General features: G+C 38.1%; 1 protein-coding gene across 2 annotated transcripts in view; it reads left to right on the top strand.

Moving 5' to 3' along the window:
• DOP1B (DOP1 leucine zipper like protein B) overlaps positions 1 to 24,626 on the top strand; it is a 54,017-nt gene that overhangs the window by 11,881 nt on the left and 17,510 nt on the right. Inside the window, exons 3-21 of one of the 2 annotated variants that reach the window (XM_054074291.1) lie at positions 1,753 to 1,934; positions 2,023 to 2,193; positions 5,091 to 5,280; positions 6,402 to 6,500; positions 7,256 to 7,379; positions 8,082 to 8,182; positions 8,627 to 8,741; positions 11,263 to 11,383; positions 11,880 to 11,999; positions 12,598 to 12,703; positions 13,172 to 13,363; positions 14,211 to 14,904; positions 16,447 to 16,715; positions 17,506 to 17,658; positions 18,683 to 18,783; positions 19,455 to 19,645; positions 21,331 to 22,945; positions 23,599 to 23,710; positions 24,322 to 24,510. In XM_054074291.1, the coding sequence (XP_053930266.1) occupies positions 1,753 to 1,934; positions 2,023 to 2,193; positions 5,091 to 5,280; positions 6,402 to 6,500; positions 7,256 to 7,379; positions 8,082 to 8,182; positions 8,627 to 8,741; positions 11,263 to 11,383; positions 11,880 to 11,999; positions 12,598 to 12,703; positions 13,172 to 13,363; positions 14,211 to 14,904; positions 16,447 to 16,715; positions 17,506 to 17,658; positions 18,683 to 18,783; positions 19,455 to 19,645; positions 21,331 to 22,945; positions 23,599 to 23,710; positions 24,322 to 24,510 (4,845 nt within the window). Of the gene's footprint in view, positions 1 to 1,752; positions 1,935 to 2,022; positions 2,194 to 5,090; positions 5,281 to 6,401; positions 6,501 to 7,255; positions 7,380 to 8,081; positions 8,183 to 8,626; positions 8,742 to 11,262; positions 11,384 to 11,879; positions 12,000 to 12,597; positions 12,704 to 13,171; positions 13,364 to 14,210; positions 14,905 to 16,443; positions 16,716 to 17,505; positions 17,659 to 18,682; positions 18,784 to 19,454; positions 19,646 to 21,330; positions 22,946 to 23,598; positions 23,711 to 24,321; positions 24,511 to 24,626 lie in introns of both variants that reach the window. The other variant, XM_054074282.1, reaches the window with a different exon arrangement.

The following is a 24,626-nucleotide window of genomic DNA, read 5'->3' as shown; positions in this document are numbered from 1 at the left end:
GCTGGTGGATATGAAATAAGCCAATCAAGACATTATTTCTGTAATGGATTAGATTGTGTAATAGACAGTGAATGTTTTAATTTTCTGCATAGTTGATATTTAAATTTTACCTGTGAGAATAGTAGAATATCAAGATGGTATTTATTCAATATTAAGTTTGAAAGAAAAAATATTTACCACTGGCATATTTTTTAGCGGTTACCTTCTTTAATATATGCAGAGGGTGTGGGCAAATATGTACCAACCAGTATAAATAGAATGTTTCAAAGTCCAGCTTTCAAGCAGTCTAGTTGCTACAAGTATTAAGGTTTTTAATCTTTAATATTAAAATAAAATTTCTCATGTAAGATACTACTAAATCTCAATTATAAAAGAGGTATAAAGATATAAAAGATAACCTGGCTTAGTTTCATGTGTGAAATATTGCTGTATTCTTGGATTCTAGTTTTTAGTACCTATTAAATTGCAGCTCTCATGCTCATAGTAGGGGGAAGGAAAGAAATTAATTTGCTTTAAATGGCATCTGTACTGCACCTTTCAGAATCCTGTGACATTTCTGTTTACTGTTGTTACAAAGTCTCAGCCTTTCTCTTCCTGAGTAGATTTCACTTATTAGAAGCTCTTTACTAACAGCTGATGTCTCAGTTTATACAGGGCAGCAATTGGGAGAAATAATGCAATTGCATACTCAGAGATTCTAGGTTCTTATACCATCTGCAAAGTCTTAAACAATAAGTTGCACTCACCTTTGAAAGATGATGGGTTTTATCTTCCTATTACTGCTGATGAGAGTATTCAGCATTCAAATGAATGCCAATCATTGCTGAACTGTGTTGGCTTTTTTTCTTGGAAGTGAAGGAGGAAAGGTTAGTTCACTTCTCTGCTGCTTTTTCAAAATGTTTTTTTTTAGGCGGAGTAGAACTTAAAGTTTAAAACAATTACGTAGGATAAGATCATGTCTTAACCTTTGCAAGAGCCAAGAATTTACCTAATCTTGAAAACAACGCAAATGTAAATCTGCAGTGAAACAGATGTTTGCCTTTGCAGACAATGATCAAAGGTTAAACTGCTATTTACTTGCAACTTTTTTTTTGTCTCTGAATTGAAGAGACATACTTAATTACCCTGCCAAAATGCATGCATGGTTGAAGGAAAGGTGCTAAGTTGTTTTTTTCCAAAGAAAGTTGCTACAGTTTGGTTTTTTCCTCCAGACCTGGTGTGTCTGCAATATTTTGTTAACCATTCCCTATCCTGAAGATCTTTTACTTATACAGTGAATATAAATAATAAAGCTTATTGAATGTAGCCACACAGAACTACAAATAATTTCTAAGATGTTATTGTTCCGTTTAATCGTGCCTGCTTTGATTGGAAGATGTTTTGTTTATATTTCAGCTATATGTGAAATGAAATTTTACAAGGAGAGATGGTTATTTAATTCTTACTTTACTCCCTGTCCCTAAAAGCTGAGATGCTCTTCTTTTCACTTCCCTGCTTCCTCTGGAGATAGGATGTTACCCTGTTCCTGTCTGTCTTTTAATTTCGCTTTTCAGCCTCCAAGCAAAGTGTGACCGGACTTTTCTAGATTCTTCACAACTGATTCCATATGAAAACTCAGTTTCAGAATTTTGCTCTTTCGGTGTAACAAGAAAATTCTTCTCAATGTGCTAGTTGGTAAACTTTGGCATGCAGTCATGATATAAATCATCTTTTACATTACAGCTATTTATTCTCATGTCCTTTTTCCTACAGGCCCTTCAGAGTAATCTGAAGTATTCTCTATTGCCAAGACGGCTGATCATCAGTAAAAGATTATCTCAGTGTTTGCATCCAGCACTACCTAGTGGAGTGCATTTAAAGGCACTAGAAACCTATGAAATAATCTTTAAAATTATTGGGACAAAATGGCTTGCCAAGGATTTATTCTTGTACAGGTAAACTTATCTTAAAAGTATGTACATTTCACAGTCTATTTCAATTTTTTCTTTTTGTTTTAATTTTTTTTTTTTTTCCCCAAAAAAGCTCTGGTTTGTTTCCTCTGCTGGCAAATGCAGCAATGTCAGTGAGACCTGTTCTCCTTGGATTGTATGAGAAATACTTTCTTCCTCTTCAGAAGTCCCTTCTGCCTGGTCTTCAAGCCTTTGTAATTGGGCTGCTACCTGGATTGGAAGAAGGATCAGAAATTTATGACAGGTGAGAACTAATTTTAATTTAAAAGCAATATAAAGTATTTTGCTTTCCTAGGGAATTCCCAAGAAATTTCTGTCAGCTCTCTGTATAGAAGGCTTTATAAAAGAACTTCTAAGGGTGGAAAATTTTTGACTCCCTGAAAGGTGGAATGAATAGTGGTAATGTAGAAAAACCCTTTGTCCTTCTCTTTTCTTCTCAGAAGGAGAAGAGGAGAAAGGAAGAAAAGGAGGAGTAAAAATAGATGTGCTGAGAGAAAGGAATAAAGACTTTTTCTTAAAGCTCCTCTGCACTCCTAAATAATTACCCTGACTCCCCAAACCATTACTCTGTCAATAAATTCTATCTAAATATACACAAGAGAGCAGCTGAATTCTTTCCAGACTTTCTATACCAGGTACTTACCCTCAAGGTCTGACAAAATGAGCAAGATGCAACTCTTACAGTATCTATTGTGAAATAAAAGTGTCTCGCTCTTGGATGTCTCTGGCTGTAATGACAATAGCATTCAGTATGACAAGGTTAGGATCAGGAAGTGTACTGAGAAGAGCAGCTCTTCACCTGCTTGTGTAGCAGGTTTGCTTCAGTTAGCAGGACTGTTTTATAGGATCTCATGAGAACTCAACCACTATAGACTTCATCCATATGTTTCTTTGCTTAAAGAGTTTCTAAACATTGCATTGCTACTGTACTTCCTTCTGTATTACCAATCTGGATGTCTGAACAGGTTGGCTGCTCTCTCTGCTCTTTTGGGATTTTAAATAGCTGTGTGTACATTAAAAAAAAAAAAAAAAAAGAGAGACGGTAGGCTGCATAGATTACAGCTGATAAGCAAAATACTTCTATGTCTAATACCTCTTTTTCAAAACAAGTATTAAATTGAAGAGTCATATCAATTGCTGGAGTGGCTAAGAGTAGATTGCATGCTTTCACAAACTCGGTGAGGTAGTATTCCGTTGCCAATTCCAGAACATCAGTTCTATGGACAAGTATATACATCTTATATATCTGCTGAGAAAACATGAATTTTAGTATGTGCTTTTTGTCAGACAGGCATATAAGTGACAGTGTATAGGCCTTCCCTTTCCTACAGCACTAGTTGCTGGGGAGTTGAGAGAGAAAGGGTATCACTTGGAACTGTCTCCTGTCTATCTGAAGCCTTTCTGGGAAACTGAACTTTTTTTGAAAATGACTAAATTTGAAGTAGTGAGTTAATGCAGATTAACTTCCAAGATGTTAATCTTTCACTGTGAAAGATTTATGCTAAAATTAAGTTAATGTTATTTTGTGAACTATAAGAATTACATGAAAAAGTCTTTCTTTAGTTTACTCATTGTAATGATTCGGGTGCAAGAAAGATAGACAAAGTTATCTTATCGGAAGATGTGTTAAATTAATTTTAAATTCAGCTTCCCGAAAGAGTCATAGAATCATAGGATGGTTTGGGTTGGAAGGAACCTTAAAGATCATCCAGTACCAAACCCCCTGCCATGGGCAGGGACACCTCCCACCAGACCAGGCTGCTTGAGGCCCCATCCAGCCTGGCCTTGAACGCTTCTGGGGAGGAGGCATCAACCTGTTCCAGTGTCTCACCACCCTCATCATGAAGAATTTTGTCCTAATATCTAATGTAAATCTTGCCCCCATCCAATTTCAAGCCATTCCCCCTCGTCGTATCACTCCATGCCCTTGTAAAACTTCCCTCCCCAGCTTTCCTGTAGCACCTTCAGTTACTGGAATGTCACTGTAAGTTCTCCCTGGAGCTTTCTCTTCTTCAGGCTGAACAACCCCAACTCTCTCAGCCTGTCCTTGTAGTAGAGGTGCTCCAACCCTCTGATCATCTTTGTAGTCCTTCTCTGGACCTGTTTCAACAGTTCTGTATCCTTCTTATGTTGGGAATTCCAGTGCCACAGTACTTGGACACAGTACTCTTGGTGCTGTCTCACGAAAGAGGAGTAGAGGGGGAGGATCACCACTCAGTGTTTTCAGAATCTTCAGCATTGAGGACTAACACTAATACATCCCCTACTGCTCCCAAAAGAGGCAAAAGTACTAGCTAAGGTCATGTTGCAGCCTAGACATATTTCCTTCTTAAACACACACTTATGCGTGGGTTTGCACATGCACACAAAACGGAAAAGAAAAATAGGCTTGAGGGCTACTTTGTAAAGACATGGAAAAAAACATCAGATGGGGGAGGGAGATGTCCCGCTTCTGTGCTGGACTTCTCCCTCTTTTCTCACTTCTGCATTTCTCATGTGAGGTTTCAATCCCTTCGTTGCTGTGAAATCCTGGAGTACTGACAGAATTGCCAAAGCAGAGAACGTGTCTTCAGTCATGGACCTTCAATGTGATTGCCATTAAACTAGTTTCAGTGTACCAGTCCTGTGTGCAATGACTTTAAAATTACAGAATGTAATTTTATCTCATGTTTTTCTTCATTCAACGACTTACAAATTGAGCCAATTGATTTACAAATGTAAATATTTAGGATATCTTCCAATTCCCAGACTGACAAAATTGGCTTTAAGAGTCTCACATTAGCTTAAATTATTTCCAGTTCAGCATTGCACACTTCTTGCTGTAAATATTTTGCAATCAGAGCTACTGCAACAATTTGGTCAGAGCATATTGTTTGCAGATAATTACTGGAAAAGTTTCCAAAGTATGCACAGAAACTGTTTCAGTGAGTGTACACAGTGACAAAGGGATGAGTGTTTTTTGATTATTTTTTATCGATTAATCAGATGTCTTCACATGAAAAGGGTGGTACTAATAATACAAAGATGAAGAAATCAAGCTGTGTCTACTACAATGCTAATTCTGTGTATAATTGCCTTTTTATGGTATAAAACTGAACTAACAAAAATCTGTTTTCTCATGTCAAATATATTTCCATACAGAACAGATACACTGCTTGTGAAGCTGTCCTTATTGATTGGCCAGGAAGTGTTCTATGGAGCACTCTGGGGCAGTGTCCTGGTCAGCCCATCCATCAGACTACCTGCTTCTCTTTTTGTTGTCAGCCATATCAACAGAGAGCAGTCTGGAAAACAGCAGAAGTACATGCTTGGCACTGATTATAATCTCACAGTGAGTTCATTACATTCCTTGTAGAAGTCTTATCTACCATAATACCTGCATATTAGCACATTGTTTGCTTTCTCTGTATTCAATTAGAATGACGTGCTCTTAAAAATATTTTGGAGAGAGATAAAGAGAGGCTGAAAGGTCCATGCTTTGGAATTGCGTAATGTGGTTATTGCATGGGAGTATCTTACATGAAATATGGCAGAAAATCTGCCATACAGATTTTGGTTAGCCTGCAGAACATAAGTCTTCTCTTCTGAAGAAGACTGGTAGTTGGTACTGCATACAGCCTTAAAAGAATGACTTCTTTAAATCAGAAGATAGATGTGCCATCTTTTCTCCACTTGTTCTAAATTTGCATTTAAGGTTGAAGACCAGCTTTTCTGTAATACGGTATAGGCAGTGTTTAATGTGGATTTCTCAAAGTGCTTGCAGGCCTGGAAGACAGTTCTGAAATGTACTGCCTTTTTATTTTTTCTGTAAAATGGAAGTCTATAGTAGGTAGTAATTTATGTTAAACTTGAGTGATCAAATAACTGTAATGCTAGTTAGAGTACTCTAATATCTGCATTTTGTAAGGCTTCACGATAACTGGTGGTTTCATATTGTGACATTCTGTATTGTTACAAAACCAAGTGTTTTGTAAGTATTAACAGTTTTTTTAAACTGTATTCCACAAAACTTTTAACTCATTTTAGGGCCAGGTTGAGTAATTATCTTCTTACTTAAAAATATGTTGTTCACATGTAACCAAGTTTGCTTGCTTGCTTTCTTATGACTAGCGATTGTAGTTTAAATGCTATCATAGAATCATAGAATAGTTTGGATTGGAAGGGACCTTAAAGATCATCTAGTTCCACCCCCTCTGCCATGGGCAGGGACATCCCACTGGATCAGGCTGCCCAAGACGCCATCCAACCTGGCCTTGAACACCTCCAGGGATGGGGCAGCCTCAGGTTCCCCAGGAACCTGTGCCAGTGCCTCACCACTCTCATCGTGAAGAAGTTCTTCGTAATGTCTAGTCTGAATCTGCCCCTCTCCAGTTTGCACCCATTCCCCCTCGTCCTATCACCACTAGCCTTTAATGAAGTAAAATATTGTTGTGCTTTCTTTTCCTTTTACAGGTAAAGTCTTTGTGTGTATCAGTATTGGATTCAAATGTCCTTGTGCAAAGAAACACTCTGGAAGTGATTCTCTTCTTCTTCCCATTTTATACAGCTTTGGTAAGATAACTATTTTGATATGGTCACATGTGCACTTCATGCAGGAAGATGGCTTCTGTGAAACCAATCCAGCTCCTACCTCTGCTATTGCCAAATGTCTGAATTTCGTACCTCCAAAACCAATGAACTGATTTTGCAGTTTCTAGTTCCCCCATCAATTTTAATAGTGGAGGAAAATGTGTTTCTTCTCAGACTCCTTACAGCTAACTTGGGTTTACATCATCAAAATGTTTCGAATGAAGATGTGCTTTCGCAGTGAATATTGTGTGATATTTGGAATGTGTTTTAAGTATTCAGGCGTGAGAAACTGCATATAGGAAAAATATAGAGCCCTTTTTTTAAGTAGGAGTTCAGCATTTGAATTGTCTGCACTAAACTAAGATACTTCCATTAAAGACTGGGAAAGAAAATGTTACTTGAAACAAGAGCTGTTTGCTGTTGTTTCCTAGCTTACCTAGTAATGTAGTTAGTATTTTAAAAATATCGAGTAATTTTAAGTCTTAAGGCATAACATAATGAAGTCTTTTAGTATTTTCAGCCTAAGTGTATCTCTGTTCCTTAAGTATGAAGATTATCACAATTGTGTCAGATTCCTTTTCTTGAGATTTTTAGTACACAAAATATTTTGTCATTGATGTTTTCTTGCCTTTTTTTATAAAACATTAATATTACTAGTTAAAAAAATAAACTTCATTACCAATTTGACTTTTTTCAGTGTTCATCAACAGCTAAGATGTCTTTTTTTTTTATCCTAGGACGGCAATGAAAGCACTATTCTGTTGCGCAGAACTGATTTAATCTATATTCTGTCAGCAGCTACACAGACATTGTTGAGGAGAGACATGTCACTCAATAGAAGATTGTATGCGTGGTTGCTAGGTACTGCACAATATAGTCACATTCAATATTCTGAATACCTCAGAGAAAAAAATAATAGATGCTTAAAAATGTAATATAGTTTTTCAGCAGTTAATGAATGATGATAAAATAAAGTGTTGTTTAATTGCCATTTATTAGTGCCTGTTTAATAAAATTAAGCATTCATCCAACAGACAGGTCTTCTCTTCAGAGGTGAATTCATTTCACTGCCCTAAATCACAGGGTATCTGATGATATTTCTGGTCCCATCCACAGTTCATTCTGAAGAGGTTTAGTGGACTGAAAGGAGTGGGGCACTATTTTAACCTTAATCTTCTGGAAATAATAGTCCATTACTTCCCACACATTCTTAATTGTCTATGAGAGAGCTATAGCTCCTCCCTATCTGCCTTAACTGTGTAAGAGGAGACTGAATGTGACAGGACAAGAACTGTAGCTTTGCACTTGCACAAAGGTTGCCCTTGCTGACCTCTTGTCTGGATCTGATCTTGGGTTTGATTTACGTTCAGTATAAGCACATCTGGATGCCTCAAACAGTGATATGTGGACTCTCCTTGGACAGTATGTGAATTAGTTTCAAACAAAGTGCTGAAATGATAAGGGTTAAGAACACAGTGGAATTTCAGTATTTGTATAAACTCTGTGTAGTGCTCCATCCTGTAGTTTTTCTTTGTACTCCTGATATCTCTGTTTATATTGTAGGCTCTGATATTAAAGGTGGTACTTTTGCTCCAGACTCAACAACTTCTGAAGACCATGCTGTTTATTTCTTTGGAAGATATTCTAAAGATCTTTTGGTTGAGGTTGGTGTTCATTGTATAGAAGTGTGTTTATGATCCTTGTAAAAGGTAGTGCAAACTGCATCTAGAATTGTTTTCTGTGCCATTTGGTTTGTCTTTTGATTTCTGTTCCTAAAGACAGCAGTGTTTATATTTTCATCTATTTGAATGCCTGCTATGCTGTATTTATCCCGATACTGTATGTGCTTACAATACAAGTGGAACCTAATGAAACCAAAGGGTGGTATCTCTGATGAACTGCCTGAATTATTTAAAAATGCTTCTCTGAACAAGATCAGCTCTTGAGTACAGATGATAAGACATCATTGGTTTGTCTGCACTCTATGGAAAACTGAAGTTCAGTTTTAGTTGGTACTAAGCAAAATGAAGTTTAGAAACACTTCAGGTCTTTTATAAAACGGCAATCTCTCTTCTATGTATAACGTTTTGATGTTTTCTTTTTATTAGAGCTTGATTCAAATTTTACATCAGAAATTCCCAGAATCTGATACAGAGGAACAGCATCAAGCTTATTTGAAACCCTTCCGCATCCTAATCAGTCTCCTTGACAAACCCGAAATAGGTAATGTTGCTTGTCACTTCTGATGATGGACTCGATGATCTAAGAGGTCTTTTCCAACCTAGTGATTCTATGATTCCATGATTCTATGATATAACAGCCAATGACTGTTAAAACTTGATGTTTGTCACCTTTGACAGTAGGACTCAACACCCTGCCCAATTCATTCTAATTCTGAATAGGTGTGCATTGTGCATTAGTATGTAGGAGGCTGTTTCTTGCCTTGGACCTGGTTTAGAACAATGCTCTGGAGCAAGCACCCTCTCCAGATTATCTCTGGCTCTTCTGCAGAGCCCTGCACTGTGCAGCATGGACACATTGTAATGAGGATAAGGCTCTTCTGTGCCCAGAACTGCGATCTGAAGAGCCAGTTAAAAAGAACCACCTCTGCCCTAACCTCAACTCATTCCTCAGAGCTTAACCTCTAAAACTCTGTCAGGCCTTTTTTTTCTGTCTTACAAGCAGGAAACCACCAGTACTACTCTGGCTTGAGTTTGTTTCTAGTGCTTGGCAGTGCTTGTAGGCCTTCCTATACACTTGTCTCACCCTCTCATGACCGTGGTGCTTTTTCAAACACTGTAGTCCCACGGGCAGCTGGCCTATGGTGGTACTGCTGCCAGAGCAGGCAGTGCCACTTACCTGCATGTGCTCCAGCTGGAAATAACCTGTTGTGCGTGTGGGGAGGTGGGAAATGCCTCTGTCAGTGCTGCTGCCAGCTTCTGCTGGCCTGATGCTGCTGTGGGAGCTGTAGTTTGAGACTTCATGACTGAGCTGTGAAGAATTTCTTCCTCTTCCTTGTCACATGTCTATCTTATTGTGTACATGACCTTGCCAGAGGCAGAAGGGTGAGGCTCTGCCAGCCCTTATATTAAAGGGCAACTTCTTTTTGCATCAAAAAATGAAGCCAAAGTGACTTGACAGATTTTTACGGATTTAATAGTATTCTTTAAGAATCACGTGTACAGATAAATCTTTGAAACTATATTCTGTGAATCTCCTAAATATCGCAACCCTACAGACTGGTTAACCGGTATTTATTAGAAACGAACTGAGTCTTAATGACTGACTGTATCCCAAAGTGTTTTTCTAGGTATTATCGTGGGTAGGGCGAGATGTTGTCACTGACTGAGCCTGTAGACTTAGAATAAAACTCAGGTAAATGAGACTATAAACACTGGAGTGGCAGTTGGTTGTTTAGATGTTTTAAACTAGTAAGATTATCCTCTATCATGGGTCAGGAAAGTCATTTTAAGCACACTTTCTGTTAAAGTATTACCAAAGCACTGCAAAGAAAAAAGAAGATTCCCTTTTACTTACCTAACAAATTAATGCTACCCTAGTAGAAGAAGTTGTTAGTCTGTTTATAAGACAGCGATGCTAATGTTTCCTTCTGCTGCTTCTAGCTGTGTTTAAAAAAAAATCTATCATGAATAGAGTCTCTGATTATAAGGTATTTTTATTTCCTAACAAAAATACTGAAGAAGGAACAGCTGACTAAGGTTATGTTATAAATTCATTGTTTAATCTAATTTAGAAAGCAGACGACAGATACTACTCTATTGTATGTTTTATTTGGCTGACAATCAGTGATAATCTGGACTACAAAGAAGGGTTATTTAGCTGAACTGCGTTATAAGTTTAATCTTTCTGTTCCAGTCAGCACACAGAACTTCTTGAGCCTTAAGCCAATATGACATTCACTTCCTTTTGAAATGGATTTAGCAGACTAAAACATAAAAAGAGTCTTTGACCTTTTCTGTCTTAGTCACTTTAAGGTTTTGGGTTTTTTTCGGTTTTAGAGGCACTTATTAGAATGCTTCATATAAAAGCATTAGAATGCTTTTATAGTGGTTCCATATTTGGGGTATTGTCCTTATTGTTTGTTCACCTTCTCTATAGACAATTGCAGATAAAACAAAGTGCTGACCTTTGTAAATCGGGTGCCTTTGTCAGCACATACCTAACTTATACTTTCTTCTTAAAGCTGTTTACAAGTCTGCATTTTTTTGTTATATTTAGGCATTTGAAATTCCTCAGTTTCCTGACTTTTCCAGCTTCTATCTATCAAAACTTAATAAAGGCTACTCCATTAAATGTATAGAGGGAAATCTACTTGTTTTCTTTATGAATACAGACATGGTGATTATTTTAGCATATGAACTGCAGATTTACGGTTATGATTATGCACAATTAAAAATTATTGCAGTGCAGGTGCCTTACTGAAGTGGCTTAAGTGTAATGTAGAACTAGTGCTATGGCTTTCCAAATGTCATTTTAAAAATTTCCTGAAATGAACAACAGGTGGCATTTAACTAGAATTAAAACAAACAAGTATTTGACTGCATATTTAATTTTATTTTAACTGGAGCAACTGACATTTTAAAAAGCCACATAAGCATTTTCTTCTTACTTGGGTGACCATAGTTTTCCAGTCTAGCTAACCTTAATTTAAATCTGAGTTTGTAACAGAGCTGCCTAGCAATCAATACTACAACTACTGGTTTACTTTTTCCTTCAATTCTAGGGCCGCAGGTCGTTGGGGATCTGTTCCTTGAAGTTATTAGAGCCTTTTATTCCTACTGCAAAGATGCTCTTGGTTCTGATCTCAAACTTAGCTACAATCAAAGTGGCAACATACTTGCAAGGTATAACTACAAGTTTTCAATGGTGAACAGAAATTGCATTATTTATATTAAGCTAACTTATCAAAACCTAACCAATTATGGAATGTTAGGTTTTTAACAAAGTGACCTTCTGTATAGATTTTCAGTGTTTTCACACACACACACACACACACACTTGATTTCTCTTTATTTAGCAGAGAAAAAAAATTGAAGTATTTTGCATATAATTGGTGCTGGTTAATTCCAGTTATATTGGCCAAGAATCAATCTGGTGACAGAATTCTTAGCCTTTTGATTTTCAAACTTGAAGGCTTGATTTCTTACATCTAGGGGAAAGATGGTTGAGCTCTAGCTATTCCAGAATAACCTAGGCCTTCATTTGAAACAATCAATGTCTTTTAGCTTGTAGAGAAAGGGAAAAAAATATTTTAGAAGACATCGCCTAATACTCATGCTCCTAGAATCTTCACTAACATCTGTTTCTTTTTTTTTTTTCTTTCTTTCCCTTTTCACACAGTGCAATCAAAGAGAACAAAAATGCTTCGGAAATTGTCAAAACAGTCAATTTGTTGATCACATCCTTAAGCACGGATTTCCTTTGGGATTACCTGACCAAATGTTTTGAAGATTGTTTCAGGTGTTTATGTTATCAAACAAAAGTGGTCCTCTTAAAAATGTCATTTAAGAGCTATATTTGTAAGATGATGAAATTTAAATTTGGAAGGACATAATACATTTTTGAATCAGACAGATATGTAAGTTGCATCCTAAAAAAAAAAACAAGAATGCAAACAGGTAAACAGTTAGATGGAAATTAGCAATGTGAAAACAAAAAAAATTACTTTCAGTGACAGCTGAAAGAGGAAAAGGGAAGGTGGATAGGTCTTTCTTGGAAGATCAAGTTTTTTAAAGAAAAATAAGGATATCTAGTTTTTTATCCCTTTCTAAATGTAAGGGAGAAAATCATACTTTAAGTAGTTAGATAGTCTACAGAGATTCAATCTGAAAATTAGAAGCGCTTTAGCATCCCACATGCAGGCCACAGTGTAGATGATTTTGACAGAATATTTTATCCTGCTGTATTATAAGTCCTGTTTTACTTTGCTTAAGAAAGCCTACTTTGCTTAAGAAAGCCTAGCTGTTCAGTATTTGGTGCTGGTTTTGATGAAGCTTTTTTATTGTAACAAGAATTTTGACAGAAAAATGTTAACAAAATGATTTTTTTCTCAATCCAGAAACAAATCCACACAGAAGAGATATCCTCTTGAAAATATCAGCACTCCTCCTACAATTTCAGAGCTCTGCACGCTATTGGTGTTTCTTCTGGATGTGATTCCTTTGGTAAGGCAGCCTGAAGTTAACTGGTCCAAAGTCTTAAGAAACTTAAAATCAAGTTATTCCTATTGTGATTACCTAAAATGAAAATAGGCAAATTGACTTACGTGTGTATATGCATACTATGTCCTGCAAAGTATAGTTTTATAAGCTGACATACAGGTGGCTACTGTGCTATTGCCTAGCAAAATAAAAATGGTTTGCATTTTAAAATATGGTGCAATGAAAAAGTGTGCCTTTTGCTTCTTGGGTAAATAATATTCTGGTACCTTTTGGTCTCTTAGTATCTGGCTGACCATCGTTAGGGTTTATGCTAATATTCAGTGTTTATCTTTTAGAATGAAGAAGAAAGGAATAGTACTGAAGCAAGTTTGTACCACTCATGAACTAACATTATCAAGCATTGATCAATGTTGTTAGACAGCTGAATAATAATATGTGATAACTATTTTAAACAATGCCTATTTGTTTCAGGAACTCTACTCTGAAGTGCAGACTCAGTATCTTCCACAGATGCTCAGTTACATGGTGCAGTCTCTCCTGGAAAATATGGAAGTATTAAGTTTACCAGAACTCACTCATGCCTTAAAGACATGTTTTAAGGTGCTTAGCAAAGTACAAATGCCCCCTTCCTATTTGGACATTGAGACAGGAAGTGGAAATGGGGTAGGTGTTTTTCAGCTACTCATAGATGTTTAAAATTATTAGTGATGTAACTTATTTTAAAACAAAGTATCCAAACTTAAACCTAGATAATAACTGCGGCAACAAAGATTTTTGAAATGTATCTTCTTTGGCCTCTTTCAGACCTATCTGGTACCTTGTTGTTCTTACTAGGTATTCAGTTCTGACTTGTTTGCATTATTTGTGACATTATTTGGAGTACAGTTTTGTCTGAAACTGGGGCTATAATCCTACCTCTTGAGAAGAATGCGATCTTAATCATTTTGAAAAGGCACTCAGCATCATGCAGTTGCTAAAGATTCAAGTTGCCAAATCAAGCCCAGCTTTACAGCTGGTTAGGCCTGCAAGGCTTTCGATTAATGTTTTAGTTTAAAACAATGTGGTATTATTTGTATGCAAGAGACCATGATAGGAAATGAGGAATAGATGGCATAAAGCAGTCACAGAAGCACAGCCTACCAAAGTTTTTTTTTCTAGTCAAATGCATACATTTGACTAGAAACAATCCAGTACATTTAATACTGTTCTAGAGGTGAATTGATTTTAAGGAAGCATTTCCATTTGCTTAAGGATCTGTATCTATGGATCTCTTGGTGTTTGATGAGTCAAGGTGTGAGGATTATACAAACATTTGATAGGTTTTAAATGCAACTGAATTGAACTGCTTACAAATAACTATGTCTTATGGTTTGTAATCAGTATCTGGAAATTGCAAACACTTAGCGGGGAAGTATCTGTCATTGATGTTCCCCAGTGCCTGCTACAGTTCTACATAGTTTAAAATGATCTGTGCAGTGCCACATTAACCACATTAACATTTCTGTTTTAGAGTCCAGTGAAAAAAGAAAACATGGATATAACCTTGGAGACTAAATCTGCGTTGCAGGAGGAGGATGATACTCCATTCCCTCCCCTGAAGTCAGAAGACAGTGGCATTGGTCTAAGTGCTTCCTCCCCAGAGCTCTCTCAACACTTGGGTATGCCAACTGTGACCCTAGAGAGAGATGATGTGTGGAAGAAAGGAGGAAGCATTCAGAAGACTTTGTATTGCATCCAAGAGCTGGTTGCCAAGTTTTCTAGTAAATACATTTTTGGGGTGCAGTTTCAAGAAACAAGTAATGAAAGCATCTCAGCAATGAATCTGGATGGGAAATACAAAAAAGAGAATGGCTACAGATTACCCGAAAGTGCTGGCAAGAAAAAGAGCCCATGGGATGCAAAGCAAATCACTGTACCTCAGTTTAAACAAATGCTTTCCGACTTGTTCTCAGTTCGAGGGTCACCATTCAAGAACAAGACTCCTAATCCTCATCCTTCTGGTCACAACTCTAGTAATAAAAAAGAAAAAGAGGAAGAAGACTGGGACTTGGAACAAGTGATGCTTGTCTTGGGACCCCTTAGAGATGACTGCAAGGAAGCCTTTGCTGCAGCTTGCCACCTTTTGTTGGATTGTACCACATTCCCTGTCTATCTTTCAGAGGAGGAGATGGAACAGTTGTATCTCTCTCTGTTTCAGATTCCTGGTAAGAAAAAATTCCTTTACTGGACAGCTTGAGCATTTGAGGATGCAAATAGCAGTGTGAGCTTGGCTGTTTGCAAGACGTGACCAGGGCCACTGATAGTGCCTTTTGACAGGGTTGAAGCATGTTACACAAGATTTAAAGGCTTGCCTATATCAGCACGTGTTTTGTGTCTTGCAGCTGAGGGGTAATTTCTACTAAGCTTTTTAAATTCACATTCTTTTGAAAGCTTTCACTACAAAACTTGTAGCTGAAGGTATGAGAAGAACTTCTGACCTATAGACCTTTGTGGCATGGTTCGGGATTTTCAGGAAATGCGTCCCACTCTATCCATGTCCCATCCCTGTTCCCGCTCTCCTACCCACTCCCCCCAAAAAATGATGTATTAGAGGAAGATGGGTGTAGGTGTAAAAATGGAGCTCTAAAGCATAAAAGAAGCAAAACCAGCTCTTTCCCTAACCCTCAGAATTCAAAGGAGTTTGATGTAAATTAACATATAAGAATAATCTTGTATAATTGGATGCCTGTTTGTTCCAGGAATTCAAGTTCATTTGCTTTAGCATGAGCAGTTGTTGGCTTGCAGGCTAGTTGACAAGATAGATTTGCTAGTTGATAAGTTAGGTTTGTAGTGAATGGAGAGGTGGGAAACTGGAAAATAGGGTTCTTTTCCTCACCTCACTAAAAATTTCTGCTGTCTTCCTTAGCTAAGTGAGTATATGCCCATCATCTACGTGAGCGAGCTGATTGCTTAACATGGATATTTTTGCATGTTTGCAGTGCCTTTCATGTGGTCAGCAGTGTAGCTAAACTTAGAAGGCTTGCTTTCATAATTGTGTGTCTTTGGATTGTAGAAGTTTATTTTCAAAGTTTTCTTTCAACTGCACATTCTGGAGAAGGGTTTGAGTAAGGTTTAAAGCCAAAAGGAGAGAACCTCTGATAATGAAGTTCTGGCCTGAGTGTAATACAGACGTTGTCTAGTATGGAGAAGGAAGAATGGTCAATTTGTTGTGGTAGTAAAGCAGTTAAAACATTTGGTTTTGAAGTCAGAGGTGTGAACTCTTATGTCAGTCTGTCTCCAGCCAAGGCTTAATAAAATTTTATTTGATTATTCACTTAAGAAAGGCAAAGATGACTTGATTTGATGTTAGCCACATTAGTTCCTTGTGTGCTTCTTGATTTCTGAAACTATATACCTTATTGCTACCTGAAATAGTATCCTTAGATCAGCAGACCTCTGTTGTTTTTGACAATGACAGCTGAAAAACAGCAGCTGTAAAAAGTAGTTGTGAATAAACATAAACTGGAAAGCAGAAATCCAGTAGTTACTGGGTTACTGAGGTCCTGCAAGAGCTTTCTGCTGGGAGAGATAGGGAAGAGAATGTATCTTGCTTGAAGTAAAGGACCTGATGATAGCATGACAGTTGGACTTGGGCAGTCATTTTTGTGTCTTGGTCCTGTGAGCTTGATTGAAAAACTCTTGGAAATATGACCATAACCTTGAGATTATTAAAAAACTTTTTTTTTTCTCACTTATCTTCTGAGGAGGTTGTGATGCCAGCTTCCCTCTGTGGCTGAAGTCCTTAATGACAATATGCTGTTGTGTGAATGACTGCTATGTTCAGAACGTGTCCATCTTCACGCTGCTGGAGGTGATCAACCATTCCCAGTCACTGGCACTTGTGATAGAAGACAGAATGAAGCGGTACAAAGTGTCTGGCCACAACCCCTTCTTTGGAAAGCTGCAGATGGTCACCCTTCCTCCCATTGCTCCTGGAGTTCTAAAGATCATCTCAGAGAAAACAGATTTCTATCAGGTGTCAACTTGCTTTTTCTTTTGTACTGCCCAACTGCACTGAACCTCTAATGATGGGGTGGGAAAGTGAATGTTATTTGTATGGATATTTGGGGCAGCGTGTTTGTGTTACAATGACGCACTGCCAGTTTTTTTTTCCACAAGCATTTGGAAGTAATTGGATTCTTCATATGCTTCCTAACAGGGTATTCAAAAGCAGAAGATTATTTTCAAATTGCTAGTTAGTTTTGTGCCTAAATTCTTGGGGCGCAGTTATGGTTGATTTCTGACCTGAAGCGTTTGGTTTCATTAGCTTGAAAGATGGGCTTTAAGGAAATTTGATACCACTCTTAAGTTTTCAGATAAGAGAAAATGTTAGCGGGTGAATAATAACGAAAACATTCCTTCCTCCTTATTTTGATAATGAATATTCCGAAGATGCTTTCCTTCTCTTGACCATTTATTGATATTAGTGTTGACAAGGGTTGGTTCCAAGATATTTTTCTTAATTACTGTTTCTGGTTGCTGTGTCTGACATGTACAATCTGTTAATTTTTGACCAAGAATATAGAAGCAGAAATGCTTTTCTTAATTTCTTGTGTGTGTACATTTGAATTACCTGTCCCGCTAGAGTAGGAAAGTTGCATTCCTTTAGGTCGGAGTATATGACCTGAATTCTTGTTCTTTGCTATCCTAAGACAATTTGGAAATACTTTTTGGTAATAGAAGGCATTTATGCAATGGAAAGCTTTTAAGTCAGGGAAGAAATGGCACATTATCATTATTATTAATTATTTGTTACTTTTCCTTAGAGAGTAGCTTGTGTGCTCTGGAATGAGCTGAACAAAGAGACACGAGAGCATCATATTGCCTGTGTGGAACTGTTCTACAGGCTGCACTGCTTGGCACCATCCGCAAACATCTGCGAAGACATTATCTGCCATGCACTTTTGGATCGAGATAAAGTAAGTTGTATATTCACTGAAGCCTCTTTGTCACTGTAGAGTTGTTCCAGTGCTTCCCAGACTGCCTCCAGTTCCCTTTCACCCCCTATCTTCACTCCCATGGTCCCTCTGTCTTCCGAGAGACTAACAAACTCTGTCTGTGCCTTTACAATTCTCTGGCATTTATTCATCATGGGACTACTGCAAAACTTAGTCTCTGGATACAAGCTCCGTCAGTCAATGCTGGAGTTTTTTTAGTTTCTGCCCAAACCATGTAGTATCTAAAATCTCACAGGTTTTGTCAGTATTTCCAAACTGACACAGCTCCACCAGTAATACTAAAATAATTTTATTTTGTCTTGATTTTGTAAACTTCATATTCCAACAGAAGACTTTATTACCTTGTAGTGTACGTCAACATAGTGTTGACCCTGTGTCCACCTTAGTATTTGGATTTTGTAATAAGTAAGCTGTATTTTAAGTGAACCAGTTATTAATTATTTTGCTTGCTGAGTTTAATGACAGAACAGTTCTCTAATAACTTACAGTATATTTGTGTGAAGTGCCTTGCACAATAAAACTTAAAACAGCCACCTTCAGTCTTTGGTATTGTTTTCATAACTTTGCTCTGCAATTTTGAAACTTAGAAGTCTGGAAATCTTTTAAAAGCTTTCAAACAAAATTAGCAATAAGAAACACTGCCTCCTATACCTATGTCTTTCCATTTGGCATTCAACTTTTAAACCTCCCAAACACCAAACTAAGACTAAAACGTTTATGCACAAGAGTCCTGAAATATATTTTTAGTGTATTGGCACGTCTTTTTTAGCTCCTCCAAACAGCATGGCTCTTAAGTTTTGATTGTGCATCCATGGCGTTTTGGTTTAGTCTAGTGCAAAACAGAAAAATGCTTTCACACTGCCTGAGAAGGATTAGCAGTTATCTACACGGTAACTGTTGTTCTGCTAGAGGATTAAAAAAATAAAAACTTTACTCGGAGATAAATGTTGGAAAAAATATATATCTGTCTTGTTTCATTGCCAAGGGGACAAGGCTGGAAGCACTGTTCAGATTCTCTGTCATGTGGCATCTGACCAGAGAGATCCAAGGCAGCAGAGTGACTTCTCACAACCGGTCCTTTGATAGGTATTTTCCATTTCCACTGGCTTAGACTTACATTTATATATTAAAATATGTCATGCTTTCTTCTGTTCTTTTCTCTGAGGCAGGAAAAAGTTCTCTGTGCAGAGAACAAAGAGTGAGCAAAAGGAAGATCTCAAACTTTCTTGCACTATTACCTTTACAAAGTACTCTATACGTGGTGCGCTTTCTTGTATGAAGGAAGTTTCTGTGAAAATATAAAGAGTTTCGTATAAGAAGAGTAGCTTGCAGATGAGATTTTACATAGCAGGCATTTTTTATCATGGAGTGGGTTGGGTTTTTTTCCCCAAAGAAAACAGAATCAGCTACTTATGAAAAAAAAATTACTTATTTCAGTTTTACTTCTTGTTTATGAGATCATAATCATTGTATAAAATGAGACTTCAGGAGTCTTTCTAAATAAATATGTGAAAGAACTTTAAAATGTGCTGCTCTTCTAGAGTCTAAGTATATGTATGACCTTGCATCTACTAACGCATGCATGCTCAACCTCAACTCAGGAAAATGTGCATGATCAAGCTGTTGTTAGCAGACATGAGCCACTGGCTGGTGCTTGCTTGAACATGCACTGTCTGTTCCCTGCCACTATTTTGTTGTTTGCATTAACTTTTTTAGGGATTTCAATTTTACTTCTTCATTCTGATTTCTCCACTCAGGTCTCTGTTTGTGGTACTGGACAGTCTCAATTGTTCAGATGGTGCAATTGGTGCTGCAGCACAGGGCTGGCTGATCCGTGCTCTTTCACTTAATGATGTTGCACGGATTCTTGAACCAGTCCTGCTGCTGCTGCTTCATCCAAAGACACAGCGCACGTCCATCCACTACATCAAACAGAAAAATTCAGCAGGTAACACTGTTCTTGGACTGAAATTGTAAGTGCTAACATAGCATTGCATACTCCTGAACATCTACTGTGGGTAGTCTCTGAAGTAGAATGGCATCCTATTACCCTGAGTTGTCTGGTATCAGTTCCATAGATTCGTCTTCATCCAAGTAACTCTAGTGATGCCTAAAAGAGAGTTCAGGAGTAAGTTATGCTAGTTGAAGGCCTAATGATCATTTCTGCTAAGGTGGCTGCACCTACACCATTGGTTTGGATTGCTCACTGCTTTGCTCTGAGGTCTTGTCCCACATTTTTCATTGCTGTTCCTAGGTGATCCACACTGCATATGTGTTCACTGGATCCTTGTCGAACAAAACTAGGTCAGCAACCAAATGAAATCCAGGAGCAGATTGGTGACTATGCCAGTCCAGGAACTGTTCCAGTAGGCAGGATGGACAGGCAAATCTTACTTTCTTTACCTAGCCTTGCCTCAGCACACCGTGCACCGTTATACCCGGTTTCTTGATTCAGCTTCATGTTAAAATAATCAGACAGGTTGTGAGGAATGTCTTGCTGTTTAGAGCACACAGAAAAGCCCTAATTCTGCTAACTACTGAAAGGTAAAATATCTTTCTCCAAAGCTTGTCCATCTTGATTCAAGAGGAGAACTGAGCCCATGTGGCATAAGTCTTGAAGTATCTCAGAGTTAGGATGTAGAAGCAGAGAGAGAGATTGTTTGGAATTGAAGATGACCTGCAGCCACACATTTAGGAATGTGGCAGGACATCTTTACCGTGACAGGCTAAATTTGACACCTGAAAGATGGCCATTTTCAGACTCATAATGAGAACCATTGTGAACCCCATACAATCTATATGTCAAGTGTGGAACAAACAAGCGTGGCAGAGACCTCTGGGGAGCAGCTGAGGAAGCCTGAGACAGGTATGGAGCCAGGGTTTGCTCCTAGTGTAGACTCCTTTGAAGGCTGGCATTCTGTTCGCATTTGGGATGGCTTGGAGTGGTGTGGATATGAGACACTGCACCATTTGGCCCAAGTAGCCAAGGTTGCTTCCTGGAGCAGAGCAGGAAGACAGTGGAGAAGCAGGAAGACAGTGGAGAAGCGTCCAGTAGTTTTATATAAAGAAAATTCCATGTTGCCTGTCTGTCTCATTACTGTTAACCTAGCTTGCATAATTGTTTTTCTGTCCTGATTGGCAAGTAGTTAGCATCCAAAGGGACCTGTTTATTAAATCCTATACAAACACGGAGCTAATATATTCCTTTCTTGTTCAACAGCCTGTAATCAAGAAAAACATTAGCTCTTTAAAAAAAGTAAATTAAAACTTCCTCTGTTGCTATCCTTCTCATTCTCCTCCTGATCTCAACAAACGTTTTATGCTCAGGCAGCGTTAAAAAAAAAAAAAAAATCACTTCTAGAGAATCATAGCATAAGAGAAACAGCATGTGCTTCATGTTTTCATCCTATTCTCTTGTGCTTACAATAGGTTAGGACTGCTCTGCTGTTTTAAAAATAAGATAATTCTTGCCTTAAACTTTTTTTTAGCTCCAGTCATTACAATTAATAGTAGACCAGAGCAGAGTGACCTTTTAACTTTTTTTTTTCTTACAATGATTTAGTGAATATGAAGCACATTGTGTGAAATGGATGATTATATGTTCCTTTTGAAAAAACTTTTTTTTTTTTTCAGAGGATATACGTGATTGGCTTGGCAAGAAAAAGGCCTCTTTGAAAGAGTCCGGCATCTCTGAGAGCAATTCTGAGGAAAACCTTCCATTGAGCCAGTTTACTACTGTGGATAGAGAAGCCATTTGGGCAGAAGTGGAAAAAGATCCAGAGAAGCTGGAGTTAAAAACTGAGCAGTCTGAAAATGACAGGTCTTGTGATCCAGTAACTTCACATGAAGCAGATGGGGACCAAGATAACAGTGAGCACACAGAATCAGCAGATACCAGCACAGGCCATGACAGTGAAAATACATCCTCTTTTTCTCCTTCTCTGGAGCTGCAAGAAGTGAGCAGTGAGGAAAATTACAGTGCTGCATCCAACGGCAAAGAGACCACGAACCATGTAAATTCTCTCAACCCGTTCCTTCCTGAAAGCTCCAAATCCAGTGTAGCACTAAACCTTGTGCGTGCTGACTCTGAGAGGACTCAAGCATCAGAGTCTCTGTCAAGTGATGAAGAGGTGGACTTGGAACTCCAGGAGATTACCCATTCTAGGTTGCTCAAGCAGCAGAAGGAAAAACAGGAGATGATTGAGGCTCTATTCAAACACATGCTGTTATATTTGCAGCCTTATGATTCTAAGAGGGTATTGTATGCTTTTTCTGTTCTGGAGGCAGTGCTTAAAACAAACCCTAAAGAATTTATTGAAGCTGTAGCTAGTACAAGCATGGATACCAGCTCCACAGCACACCTGAATCTTATTTACAATCTTTTAGCTCGCCATCAGGAAGCTCTTGTAGGGCAGAGTTTTTATGGCAAGCTTCAGACTCAGTCTCCAACTATGTGTCCTCATTCTCTTCTAATAGAATTGCTCACTTACCTGTGTCTTAGTTTTCTGCGCTCGTATTATCCATGCTACTTGAAGGTCACACAGCGAGATGTGCTTGGCAACAGAGATGTTCAGGTGAAAAGTGTGGAAGTGTTGATTAGAATGATGACCCAGCTAGCTACCATGGCAAAGGCAGCAGAGAATAAGAACATGGAATTCATACGCAGTTTGCTAGGAAGATGCAAAATTCAGGAGTTTGTTCTTCTTTCTTTGTCTGCATCTATGTATGTAAGTCAGAAACGGTATGAACTGCTTATGGCAGATGGAGTTAATAATATTCCTGAAGAAGAAGTCTTTGAAGAAAGCCTAATCAATTTTGGGCATGATCAAATATGGAGCGAACACCCACTCCAGATTGAGTTGTTGAAGCTCTTGCAGGTATTGATTGCCTTGGAGCACCATCTTGGACAGACGCATGAGGAGCAGGAGAATCAGCCAGACCTCTCTAAGGAATGGCAGCAGGCTCTTAATTTCCAGCAGGCTATTGGTGCAATGCAGTATGTCTATCCACATCCAATAACTTCACAGGGACTATTTGTATCTGCTGTGGTTAGAGGCTTGCAACCAGAGTATGGTCATGGGATGCATCCCACTTGGGTAGGCTTAGTCACATGTTCCTTGCCCTATTTTGGGAAGTCTTTAGGCTGGACTGTGGCACCATTTGTTGTACAGATATGTAAAAACCTGGATGAACTTGTCAAACAGTATGAAAATGAAACTGTGAAGACCTCTGCAAAAACATCTGCGAGGTAAGGGTCTGCAGTATAGGATTTGTTATGCTGAAAATTTCCCTTTACTACACAGTAGTGCATAATAACTTACTGGTTTAAGGTTGTAGCTCCCAGAGTTTGATCCTTAAACTCTGCTGCATGTGCAGCCATCTGTCCCTTGAGCCCAGGTGAGGTGGAGGCAGTATTGTGGCAGCAGGACTCACTGCGGTTGGAGGCAGAGGGGAAAGGAAAGCAACAGGAAAAATGAACAGCAGCTGTGATATTTCTTGTCCTCATCTGCCTGCCATCCAAGTAAAAAAGAAGTTCCCAGTTATTACAAGACTGAGGATTCTGGTGGACTAATCAAGGAGAGATACCTTGGAGAAGAAAAATACTGTGATACTGTTCAGAACAGGCAGTAAGTGAAGCGAGTAGGGAAAAATAATTGAACGCTAAAGATCTGTTAGGTGGGGAATAATATTCTAAAATATCTAGACAAGGAAATGGGATTGTCCAAGCATAGTTTGTGAATCCTTTGTTTTGATATTCCTGTCTGGTCATTCCAGTATTCTTTTAACTGTTGAATGTTAACAGATTTCTACTGGAGTTTTTGATCAAGGAAATACCACTTGACCTGTTAAGCTTTTTTTTTTTTTTTTTTTTTTTTTTTGTCTGTTTTCCTCTCTCTAAAGCTTAACTTCTAAACGAGAAAATGTTACACCTGATTACCCACTAACTCTTTTGGAAGGTCTGACAACCATTAGTCACTTCTGTCTTCTGGATCATCCTAATCAAACTAAAAGGGTAAGTGCTTAATTCCTGCAACCCTCTTGAGCTCTGGCAGCAGTCTGTCAGAGCAAGCATCCCTTTTTCATTCAGATGTAAATACAAGTAGTAAAGCCGTTCTTGTGGGAGAAGATAACTTTAAAGAAGCCACGGGACACACCAAAAGAAGTGAAGTAAAAGTGTAAGAGAGGGAAACTGAACTTAATATTTTTTATTTGAAGACAGGAAAGACAATTTTAAGCAGATGTTCATGATGATCTTGGTCACACTAATATTAGGCCTGCGTGGCTTGTCTACAGTTGCTCTGTCATTGACAAAGTCTTCTATTTTCTTTTGAGCTGATAACAATCTGATGTGTTCTCTACAGTTTTTATTCCTATAGCACCTGTTAGAAGAGGGTGTTATCCTAATGATTTCCTAAGCAAATCAATTCTCTCTGTGCCAAAATAGTGAACAGCAAATTCAGTAAACTCTAATAGCAGCAGTATATTTCAGAAATAGAACAACTGAATTATTTTTGAAGTTGTCATTACAAAGGTTCACTATAATTCTTGTAATTGTAGGATAAAAGCAGTCACTCTGTGGTGCAAAATAATAATGTATTTTTTTTTTTTTTTTTTTTTGGCTAGTCACCATGTTTAGCTGAACCTGCAAACCTGAGAAATGCTAGGAATGCCATTTTGGAAGAGTTGCCTCGCATTATTAATACCATGTCACTTCTTTGGAGTGTTATAAAGAGGGAAGACTCTCAAAAAAGACCAACTGACTTCTTTGGAACAACTAAAGGCTCTTCTTCAGTCTACTTTAAAGCGACAAAAGTAGGATTTCTTTTCAACTACTGCGTGTCTCATCATCCTTATCATCCCATCCCTCACCAGTGCGTTTTACATAGAGTTTGTAGGAATAATTTTGCCGTTGGGCCACATGACTGATA

This window comes from Cuculus canorus, chromosome 1, assembly GCF_017976375.1.
Source record: "Cuculus canorus isolate bCucCan1 chromosome 1, bCucCan1.pri, whole genome shotgun sequence".
Classification (NCBI taxonomy): domain Eukaryota; kingdom Metazoa; phylum Chordata; class Aves; order Cuculiformes; family Cuculidae; genus Cuculus; species Cuculus canorus.
Note: the sequence above shows the minus strand (reverse complement) of the source record. Positions and strands in the feature narration are given on the sequence as shown.